Here is an 11,717-nt window from a genome sequence, read left to right as displayed (position 1 = left end):
CAGACTAGTTTGCCAGAATGTTCCATAATATTTTTTCAACTGGGAATAGTTTATAATCATTCTCATCAATTTCTTGTACCTTAAATTAAGTTTGGTGATGGATATTTAAAATCGACATAACGGGTACTGCTGAGAAAACCAATCATCGAGTTATCTCAGTTAATATGTCAAGTTCACTCTCTAGATTTTCAGTATATCTTTATGTATGACATCACTTTAAATAATTGGGTCACATATTTTTTACATACTTATTAAGGAGAAAAAAAAATATACGTAGAGAAACATGACTCCGGATATTTTGACAAAGCTGTAAATAAGCTATATTTCTTACAAAAATACACGTTTGAAACTTTATGTACAACACTTACTTACACACATCGTAGATTCACGTTAAAAAAAATTAGCATGTAAAAAGTTATAGCGATAACTAAGTTATTCATACAGATCATTTGAAAAGCGAACGATATCAGTATAACACATAATAGACAAAAGTTAAATGCTGAGTGAATTTGTTCTGTTGGAACGGTAACTATAATTTTACTTTCCCCGCAAATTAAATCCTTTCTGTTTCTTTCATTACTTAATTTTTAATTTTCGAACATACACACACATTCAATTACGATTTCACACGTTTCTCGATTCCTTCAATCGTTTTAATTCGTCGGTCAATTTATCAAGCTTCTGTTTCATCGTAACAACTTCCTCCTCTAATATTTTAATCGTATCGTTACAATTCTGCTTCTTCTCAGCGAGACTGTGCAGTCTGCCCTTCTCGTCCCGATTCTTCTTCTTCGAGTATTCCTCCTTGACACTCCGTCGGAAACGTGAAATACTGTTACCCTGCGCGTCGCAGTCCTCGCAACACTCGGCCCATAAGCGAAGATCGACCCGCGGTATCTCATCGCAAGAAACATATTCGCCCGGTTCATCAGTCATAAGAAATACGTCGCGCTGGACGCGCGTTATGTTGTCACCGTTGTCGCACATAATGCGAGCCAAGCTTGTTTGCTTTATTTGCGTGAGCTGTTCCGGTCGCAGGGAGGATGGATTTTCGTACCAGAACCGATCTCCGTCTCTCAAGCGTTTGAACTGCTCGAGCAAAAGGCACTTGAAAAGCGGCCCGACCTTGGCGCCGGGTAGCTGGTCCTCCAGGATCCCACCGACCCAAACATCGACGTTACCTGGATGACCGTAGAGCTCGCTGAGCTTGCGACGTACCGTAGGGCTGCTAATCTCTCCGGCGAGATCATCGAAGGTCTCAGCGTTGGACATGTTGCAAAATTTACGCCACTCCGTGTATCCGGGAATAGCGTGATCCCTCGACCTCTGTATGTTCATAGCTGCGAGATCAAGAGCCACGGCGTGCGCGGTCTTGAACAACTGCTCCGTTAATTCGTTGTTTAGATTCTGATCGGGCCGTTTGAGCTTCGCCGGGGTTGCAAACATCCCCCTCATCAGCGGATCGACTCCTCCTTCGTCGACGAGTCTCCACGGTGCGAAGAAGGCGTCCCTCAAAGGTAAAGACCCTTGAGGAATGGGCTTGAACTCAGCGTCGAGTCTCTCGAGACGCGGCTGTATAAGAGAATGTCCGAATCTGAGAGCTGCGGTGGTGAATACGTTGGAAATGCCCGCATGAACGCCGGGATCGTATCCCTTGTACTCTCCTATTAACTGCTCTACGGGGGCACCGAATATCTTCGGTATCCAGTGATTGTAAGTGATGTGCTGCATTTGGGCTCCGACGATTCGACGCGCCTCCTGGTAAATCGTTTCGCCGTCCCATTGCGGATTAAGCGCGAAAAGCTCGTGGGCGATGCGGTTGTGCTCCCTGAGCCATATCGTGTGCATAGCTAGAAGCCCGATCTGCTCATTGGCCCTTATGTCACCGGCCACAAAACAGTTGATCGTACTCTCGAGAGGGTTTCGCCGACAGTCGACGAACTCCCCGTTGGCGTACGGTAGCAGTGGTTTCCACCCCGGAATTGTTGGTCCGTGACGAAGGAGGCCTCTATCGTTTGTCTGGTCGCGAAGATACCTGCCCAGAGTATCGTCGAAGCCGTAAACCTGCGAGGCGTCTATGAAACTTGTCAACTGGTTGAGCTGTTCCCTGGGCATCAAGCCGCCCCAAAGTGGGCTCGTTTCGCCCGATCCGCACACCGCGCTTGTCCTGATGAAGTCGATGCACCGCCTATTGTTTACTCTCGGATCTCCGGGTGGCACGGTCATCGGGAAACACGGCGCCGCGTTGTCGCACGACTTTTTACAGTCTATACCGTCCCAGGACTCGCTCGTTACCGAAGGGAGCGCGTGCCCCAGGTCGTGGTCGAGGAACTGACCCCACTGCATCACCATGTGGGTCAGTTTGTCGTCGGAAGTAACGTCGTGTGTCGATATGAGCGTCGTTGAGACCAGCCGGGCCGCCGGCTTTGGGAAACCGTAGTAAAGCCTGTCCGGTTCCCAACCCACCGGAGAGGAAAAACCGTTCTCGTATATTGGCTGCATGATCCTCCTGAAACCCGTGTATGATGAGCCCCAAGTCGGATGCTGTAGGTTGTTACAGCTACCGTCCATGCTGCGGTAACGACTGTGATAGCACATGTCTGAACAGTTACTGATCCTCCGGTGAGCCGTGCAACCCGATAGTCGTTCGATCTCGGCTACCTGCGCTGCTGTCAATATCTCCTCGTACCTAAACTCTGAAGAATTGAAGCACGGTTAGCAAAGGATCTAGATTTACGAGCGGAGGAGAACATAAAGTAAGTGTGCCAGTCATTGACCCTGTTCCAATTATTAACCTTCTTCGGTTGTATCCATTTGATCTTTAGTTCTAAAATTACGAAAAAAAGTAATTTTTAGTGTCTAACGTTGTAGCAATTAGTTTTAGTCATCGAGAAATTCACAATTTCTGCAGTAAATTAATAATTTTGAGAAACAAAAGTGTCAATAATTGGGTCTAAGCTTGATAATAACTGGTACACTTATCTTACTACAAGAGGAAAGTAGGGTACGATGGAACATCGGGTAAATTGGACCGTTTTACAGGAAGTACGTTTCTTGCCCCATACTTTCCTATGGAACGGACCAATTCATCCAGTTGTTCAACATACCCTGCTTTCTCCTAAGCGAGCCGTCTGCTTTCCTTTATAACTCAAGATTCGGTCTGACTCACGATCAATGTTTTCCATTGCAACAAGGCCATTCTTCACAATAATTAATACTCACCCGACGCGTTTGCTTTGACCCCAGAGTTCACCAATTTTCTAATGTTGACCAGGGTGCGTTCAAAGAGCTCAGCTGGCCTGGCAGCGGCTCTGCCGATGGCATCGGGGTACCTCGTGAGTCTGAAGGGATCGACGCGTTTGGTCCCCTTGCTGTCGAGGAGCGACAGGACCGTTCTGTTAATGGCTTGATCGATGGATATGGTGGCGTCGTTAAAAGCGCGAATAATCAAAGCGTCAGTGGCTCCAGGACGCCGGATCTTGACCAAGGCCTGAGCCGTGGCTCGACCGTACTCGTTAATGGCTGAACATTCGTACCGGCCAGTGTCCGCCACTGTAACATTGTAGAGGAACAGGCTTCCGGTTCGAGAAACACGAAAATTATTGCTCCCGATGCTTTGTCCGTCCTTTTTCCACTGTATAAAAGGCTTCGGATCCCCGTCAGCTCGGCAAGGAACTTCAATTATCATTCCGGGCTCAGCCTCCATGTCTTCAGGGCGGTAGGTCAGCTTGGGAGGAATATTCTCCCGGCTTATCACCTCGAGATCAGCGCTTGTCTCCAGGAAACCGTCGTTGTTTCTCGCCGCGCAAACGTATCGACCAGAATCGCTCTCCTTCGCCGCGAAAATTGTCAGCCGTGAGCCGCCAATGGTAGTCTCGGTTATCGTTACTCGTCCCGAAGGTGTGATCTGCGCTCCGTTTTTCCACCACGAAATCCTTGCCCTAGGATTGCTTTCAGCCTCGCAGTTCAGGTGAACGTCCTTTCCGAATTTTGTGGTCTGGGAACTAGGGGTCACCGAGAATCTAAGAGGAGTCGTTGCCGATATCAGGGCTCGAGCCTTCCTCGATCTCGTCGTACCCATTTCACTTTCGGCGACGCACTCGTAATCCCCGGCGTCGTTCTCCGTCACTTCGGAAATTGTCAGGCTCCCGTCTTCCGCCATCGCGAAATGATCCCCGTCCAAGTACACCTCGTTGGAATTACGCAACCACTTTATTTCTGGTCTAGGATCGCCCGTCACTCGGCATTTGAAGACCACCGATTTGCCAACCTTCACCTCCACATCCTCGGGACCCTCCATTATTCGCGGCTCGTCTGTTGGAAGCGTTATCTGATTTCAAGGTGAGTCAAACTTCCAATCTAACGAACACTTCGAATCTTGATGATCGAAGGGTTCGTTCAATGGAGGCAGAAATTTATCTATCTTATCACTCTATGATCCGACTTTCCAATAGTAGGTACCACGATTTCATCTCATTATTCCATTGCTTACCGACAGCCTAAATTCCCCCTGACAAATATATCCTATTTTCAGATCTTTCCATGGTCTGCAATTCTTCTTACAGTTAGTGTTAATTGTGTGACTACTTGCAAACATTTGAGGAAAGTTTGATGGAATAAAGAAGTGAATTTTTGTTCGAAGAATTTGCAGAAGATGTAAACTTGCAATTTATAATAGTGAAAATTGTAATAAAACTTAACGGCAATGAAACTCCTTCGGCGACATGCCGATCAATGAACGGCCCCTCATGTTGTTCGGAGAGTCGCAAACGGCTGCCATTTCCCCTGGTTTATCTTGTAACCGTTGAACGAGCCACATAAGATCACAATCGCATACCAGCGAGTTACTATCAAGCCGTAAGCGTGTCATAGGACCGACGTTACGAAACGCGTCCGCAGGTAAATGGGCGATCTTATTGTTCTGTAAAAAGAGTCTCTCGAGCTTCGCCAGGTTGTTGAACGTACCATCTTTTATCTCGGTTAAGTAATTGTTGTGGAGGTACAATTGTTCGAGTTTAACCAGCCCGTTAAATGAATCGGGCTCGATACTTGCTATGCGATTTTTGTATAGATACAATTTACGCAGATTTGGCAAATCTGAGAAGGCTTTCGCCGGCACATATCTTATCTGGTTGTCGTTCAGTAGCAAAGTGTGCAGCTCGTTCAACCCCCGAAAGACTCTCGGGTCAATTTCGACAATGTTGTTGAACCGCAAATCTCTGAAAAAAGACAGAACCATCTTGTTAAGTTTTAGACCCTGCCGCTGTACTTATAGGTATACCTATAAGATATGAAAAGATTTATGACTATTAAAAACAGAATTTCTCCTCGGGAATGAGAAGCACTTTTTCTTTCACAAACATTGAAAAATCGTGTCTGCGATTTCTCAAAATTGCGATGCGCCATCCGCTGAACTTAATGTATAATATCTAAATATTTATAAATCAATTTCTAAACAATCAGTGAGCTTCTGCAGCCTCTTCAGCCGTTCGCGTTTCGACTTGCGATTTTTCTATGACCACGGGCGGGGCCGTCAATCGTGCAGAATCGTGTATCCGAACGGAATGTAAACGGAATACGCCATTGTATTTGTTTTTTCGCAGCTTAAGCAATGCGTAAAATTAGGATCTGTCTAACCTTACAGTAGCATTGTATACGTGTATTTTATCGCTTTTATTATCACGCTATACGCATACGTGTACGTTATGCTCTTCCTTTGAATCAGAACATCGAAATTCCTTAGGTATAACGAAGGTCGAAAGATCAGTTTTATTATGAGGCTGAATTTAGTAATGTTTATTGCAATGATTTGTGTTGCGGAAAATCCGTTATTTCGTAATTTTAGGAATCTGTGAAATACAATGAGTTGTAATAAGGCAAAACTGATTCATATTTTCAAAACTTAGCCACTTGAAAGTCACTACAAAATTGCAAAATAGTGTTTTTTTTCCGCAATGTTCCGTTACACCAACGTTACTAACTTCAGCCTCATGTTTTATTAGGGATTGATGGAAGTTTCCAAATTCAAAATTGTATCCGATTACGAAAACAACAATTTTATTTGTTTCTTAAATTTCTGTACACAGAAACATAAAAGGATCTACGTTACATCTACGTGATGAAAACTGAGTATCTGTGATTAGTTCCGCGAAAAAATTCAAACGAATATTGATTCGATCGATTAAATTTAAAAATATGTAAATTTCAAACGATTCAAATGAGTACTGCTGAATAAAACAGGGCTCGGCGATTCGTGTCGTAAATAGAAGTCTATAATGGCGAAAGCCGATCATGTTATTACCATAGAATTAGGAGATCATGAGATATAATATACTGCATGTATAATAGAACTTTATCTTATCCAAGAATATTTGCACATTCAGCACACTGAAATATCGAATATCCTCGCCGAAGATGAGGCGGGCTGTAAAAAAAATCCGTCAATTCTCCTCAACCAATATTCTGCATGCTCGGTGTGCATTTAAAAAAAAAAAAAAAAAAACCACCAGTATTGTATTGTAGACACAGCAGGGAGCTGATCTGTACGAAATGTGGCTTGCGTAGCGACAAAAGTGGTCATATTTACAATAGAAGCATGCAAGAGCTGCACGCCTCTTTCTCTCTATGACTACTCGGTGTCAACACACACGAGTTTGTTACTAACGTTATCGTAACGAAAGATTAGGGGAAAAAATCACTGTATTCTTAATTTTACAATAATTTTCAAGGAGCTAAGACTTCGAAATATGAGTGTGTTTTATTTAATTAAGGCTTACTGAATTTCAGACAATATGAAAATTGCGAAATAACGATTTTTCTTCACGAGGCTGAAGTTAGTAACGTTAACGTAACGACACATCTAGAGGAAAAATTAAATTGTTAACCAGCAATTCTAGAATGACTTTCAAGGAGTTCGTTTTTCAGAATTAGTTTATATTTTTTGTTTATTAAATTTCGGAAAGTTATAAAGATACGAATTAGCGATTTTTCTTAAACGTGCATCGTTACGGTAACGTTACTAACTTCATCCTCATTTTTCCTCAGCATTCGAATCGTTACGATAACGTTACAAACTTCAGTACGATTGAAACACGGCGTACACACATCCAGGTATACGATTAGCAGTTTTATTCAATCGCTGAAAAAAAGAGGAGAGAAACGAGAATTGCCAGGTAACATTTTTTATAAATTTTAAAAACGTCATTTCTCACTCACAGAACACCGGTATCGGTAGGAGGTGTGCTCGGTAGGCGATTTAACTTTTGGAAGGTACACCGGACGGTTTTCCTATAGCAGACGCACTTGCTGGGGCATTCGTTGATCGAATCCGTGTAAGACTGCAGTCCATCGCATTCGCAAATCCCGGCAAGAACCGCCAGAATAATAACGAGTACGATTTTCGCTGGCATTATTGCGTATTGCCGAACGATGGATTTTTGGATCGTGGAGCTGTGTTACAATATCCGATCTACATTTCCAGCACGTGCATGGAAAAAAAAATAAAAGTGAAAAATTCACTCGAGCGCAAGCCTGACCTTTGTTTTCCCCTCTCGCGTATCCGATTTTTATTCTTATTATTACCGCGCGACACGTTATATAAAATCCGGCAAGCGATTAAATTACGACACGTTTGAATTATTCGACGTTTTTCAGCGATTGTTTTTGCCGGAAAAATAATGCGAAAAAAAATTAATGCGATGCGAATGAATTAAAATAAAAAAAAAAGAACAACTTCTTTTCTTCCGATATTGTCGAAAAACCGTCCGGCGACACGTGCTCCAGCTCTTTGATCTCCGCTGCTCGGCTCGCCGCACTCTGGCTGGTCCCAGAGCTACTGCTAGAGACTCAAGCTGCTGGGCTGGTTCAGCCGGCATCGAGATATTGTCAAGTGTTGGTGGGTATGTACATGCATGCAACTACACCCGTGCCTTAAACACATAGACGCACGCCTATGGAGGTATGCATGGAAGTATGAAAGGTTCCATGATCTGAGAGGCTTACATTAGCCCTCGGAGTGGGAGACCCGCTGCCTTCAACCTTCCTCGACGTCGCGGGCCTTCTTCCATGTGTATAACGTAAAACCAAGTATTGCTGACAAAGGGTCTCTGCAACTCTCATTTACTTTTTCTTCCTCTCTCTCTCTCAACACACACACACCCATACGTTTTCTCCCTCTCTTTCTCGCGTCTTTTTCGCTCTTCTCGATGCTTCGTTCCACTCTCTAATATATACATTTACGCTCGAGATGATGCATGCACAGTCACTGTATGTACGCATTGATTTGCAAATCTTCTTTCGCGTGCATTGGCAATTGAATTTTCGATGCATCGACTAACTGCAGTAGCCGATTCTTGTTCATTATACATGCATGAGCCGGCTACCTGAGGCATGTAAATTTTCGAACTGTTAGGGTATGTAATTTATATCTATAGAGATTAATCTCTGTATAAGAAATTTGATAAGCTTAGATTTTGAAATTCAATCAGTTTGACGGTTTGGCCGGAACTTTTACATTTAAGATATTCTTTTTTCTTTGCTGTCGTTTTAATTGTTATAGTCCGCTTGAATTGGAAAGTTTTACCAGCGCTGTTAATTTTTGTGTAAAAATTCATCAATACTCTTTCTGTGTTCTTATTCCAGACACAGTTTATGCGCTTGTCGATGTTGCAGATATTCTTCCATTTCTAATTATAGCTATGAACTGAAAGTTCCTGCTCCTTCTTAGAATTAATTCTTTATCAAGTTTCGCACGTAACAAAATGTCCACTATATAATAATACATATACCACAAATGTATACCCAATGTACCGTTACAAATGCGTTATATATATATATATATATATATATATATATATATATAAAATCACCGCGGTATTTAATTCTGATTGATGTAAATCTGAAGGGTACACATATCTCGTATACCGCGGGATCGTTTTAATAGACAAGTCTCGTCGACGAGATTATAGAGTCTTGAGAATAGTCACCTGATGCCTGCTGTATTAAGATTTCTCGTCTTAAGATATCCCGCGACTATTAATACGGCCCTTATATGTATTTTTTGTCGGTACAGGCTTTGTCTCGACTTGTGTCGCTTAATGCGCCCTCGTCTCGTGTGTGTACACTAGCATAGATTTGGGGCCCCCCTTATATATACGTGCGGAACGTGGAGTGGATTCCAGGTTGTACAATTGGATGTAGCCCAGCGTTGTACTGGCATGATTGTGTTATATTATATTCCGTGTTCTTGTCCGCCGGTGCATTGCACCGCAGTCACGCGTGTTCAGTTTCTCTGTTGGACGGTATATCATTATACATGAGTTATATATTTTTTACTTAGTTCAGCTTCTTCGTGATGATATACACCCACACCCAAGTCAGACGCTACGTTCTTCGTCTGCCGATCCTCTTCTTTTTTCACCTCGGAACATTCATTGTTGGAAAATCTCCTCACGACGTCAGAATCTAATTGGCGGCGCCATTTTATCACCACGTAACCTAAATTTTTTATTTCAATGGAGGCAAATCGTAATTCTTGGGCCTTCAAATTACTCATGTTACATAAATTAATGGAATATAATCAATAATATACCTGTTCCACTACCTACACGCGTGAAAACACGGCCAATGGTCACCTGTCAGCCTGGTTGCATTAGTTTGATTTTTTTCCACCAGATGACGCATTGCACTAACTGCATTGACTAACTTCAGATCTAAATGTTGAGCGGGAAATAACATCAACAGATGAAAATCTGGCTAAAACCGGAAAGACAAAATATCTGCCAAACGATTGACGAGCGATTTCACACACGGGCCTAAAATTAAAATGGCGCAATTGATACACACTTCGAATATCGTTTCAGGTATACGATTATTTCCGGCACTCGTTAGATATCGATCGCTATTTCACACCATACGAAACGGTGGCAGAAATGGTCCAGGTATATAATTCATTATCGAATAGAGTGTAAATATGGAGAACTCGACTTGCTAAACCAAGTCGTCGAATAAATCGTCTGCTCGCCAACTCAACACGCCGTTACATGGCAAGAGCTTACAAAAAAAAAAAAATCAAAGTGCCTAGTAGGTCGTAGAAAAGAGTATCTCATTTTTTCCGTGACGGATTAAGGGTTAGAAAACTGGTCCCTAGGTGAAAACCGAGTGAGAACCGCTCTGAATTGACTCATAAGTTTGCGGCTAAAATAACACGATTCTTGATCCGCAACGAGGAGATGGACAACATAAAAGGCGTGGAGTAATATACGCCTGAACGATGATCGTAACAGATCGATTAACGGAATAGCACAATTTATCCGTCACGTGTTGTTGCTTTTGGACTTGACGGTTGCATAATTAAATTGACAAAGGTCGGGCCGTGCGAGGCGCGTTGACAAAGGCCCTCGATTTCGTCATCGCTTATATAGCTGGCGCTTTAAAAAGCACATGAGCTAACAGGATGGGATGGGAAATCTGTGAGTATCCCACCTCTTGACGTCGCCTCCCCGTCTTCGTGGATGATTCTCGTGCCGAATTATTGAGACGAAAGAACGCGTCATCTGGCACAATAACGCGAATGAATGTACGTGGAACTACGCGTATTGATATTGTACATATCCCACAATCTTGTACCCATATAAAAACCTCCCGCGTTAAGACGTGTAACAAGCGAAGCACGGCCTCGGTGCATATATGCGAGACTCGAGACTCGCGGGCGACGGAAATAACCGGTGACTCAATGTATTTAGGCAGCGTTGATTTAACGCTCCGGCCTTAAACTGATCGGTAACATCTCGCGAGTTTATAAAGCGTTATTATAAATGCATGTGTAGAATATTAAACGTTGTGTTACGTAAAATCGGCAGCTTCAAAATTTTCCCCGCAATTAATATCACTGCGGAGCAATATGGCGCCGAGGAGAGGTTAATTAGTTTTTATGCAAATATAAAGTCACGAAAAACTTCCTACAAGTTTTGAAGCTTTTATTTCGTTACGTCGAGGTAACGCGGGGTGAGAAATGCGATTAAATAAAAACGTTATCGTCAAATACGACTATCTTGTATGGAGGGGAGGATAATATATTCTTTATATCGTCAGATGCAGGCCTCTTTCATATTTAACCTACAATAGATCCCTAAATTACATAAGCCAGTTAGAAAAATACATGAATATTTACCGTTTTCTGATCGTTAATGTATAATTCCGACCGTCAGCGGTGATGTTTGCATCATGATTTTCTGAGAGCCACGGGACGGGGGCTCATTATATTTATACCTTATACATATGATATATTACATATGTGCATGTAATAAATTAAAACTCTGCCACCCAACGATTATCTCCATTTATTGTCGGCAACGAAAAGTCGTCACGTGTCAATTGATTCGTATTAAATTTCAACACTATTTTAATTTACGTATATGACATTCGTATACATGCGTATAGATATGTATATACATATATATATATATATAATTTTTTGTGGGATCATATCACTGGTGAAAATTTCTACCACTACGAATTTTTAGGGAAATTGGGATATTTCATCTTATTTCTTACAAAATTGTAAATATGCATAGTTTTTCGTAAGGAATTCTTAATTTTATTTAAAAATTTTAGTATCTTGTAGGTTTTTTTCAATAGACAAATTTTAATTTTCATAAAAATCTACAAGTTTTTATGAGAAACTATGCATATTTACAAATTTGTACGAAATGTTCCAA

At 42.3% G+C, this 11,717-nt stretch overlaps 1 protein-coding gene across 1 annotated transcript; it reads right to left on the bottom strand.

Annotated features, from left to right (window-relative positions):
* Positions 1-46: 46 nt before the first annotated feature.
* Positions 47-7,820, bottom strand: LOC124298624 (peroxidasin). The gene is made up of 4 exons (XM_046750848.1): positions 7,216-7,820; positions 4,702-5,219; positions 3,223-4,314; positions 47-2,696 (listed from the first exon to the last, which is right to left on the bottom strand). The coding sequence occupies exons 1-4, from the start codon at positions 7,407-7,409 to the stop codon at positions 625-627; spliced, it is 3,876 nt and encodes a 1,291-aa protein (XP_046606804.1). The 5' UTR covers positions 7,410-7,820; the 3' UTR covers positions 47-624.
* Positions 7,821-11,717: the final 3,897 nt, after the last annotated feature.

Source organism: Neodiprion virginianus, chromosome 2 (genome assembly GCF_021901495.1).
Source record: "Neodiprion virginianus isolate iyNeoVirg1 chromosome 2, iyNeoVirg1.1, whole genome shotgun sequence".
Lineage (NCBI taxonomy): Eukaryota > Metazoa > Arthropoda > Insecta > Hymenoptera > Diprionidae > Neodiprion > Neodiprion virginianus.
The sequence above is the reverse complement of the archived record's forward strand: the minus strand, read 5'-3'. Positions and strand labels throughout refer to the sequence as shown.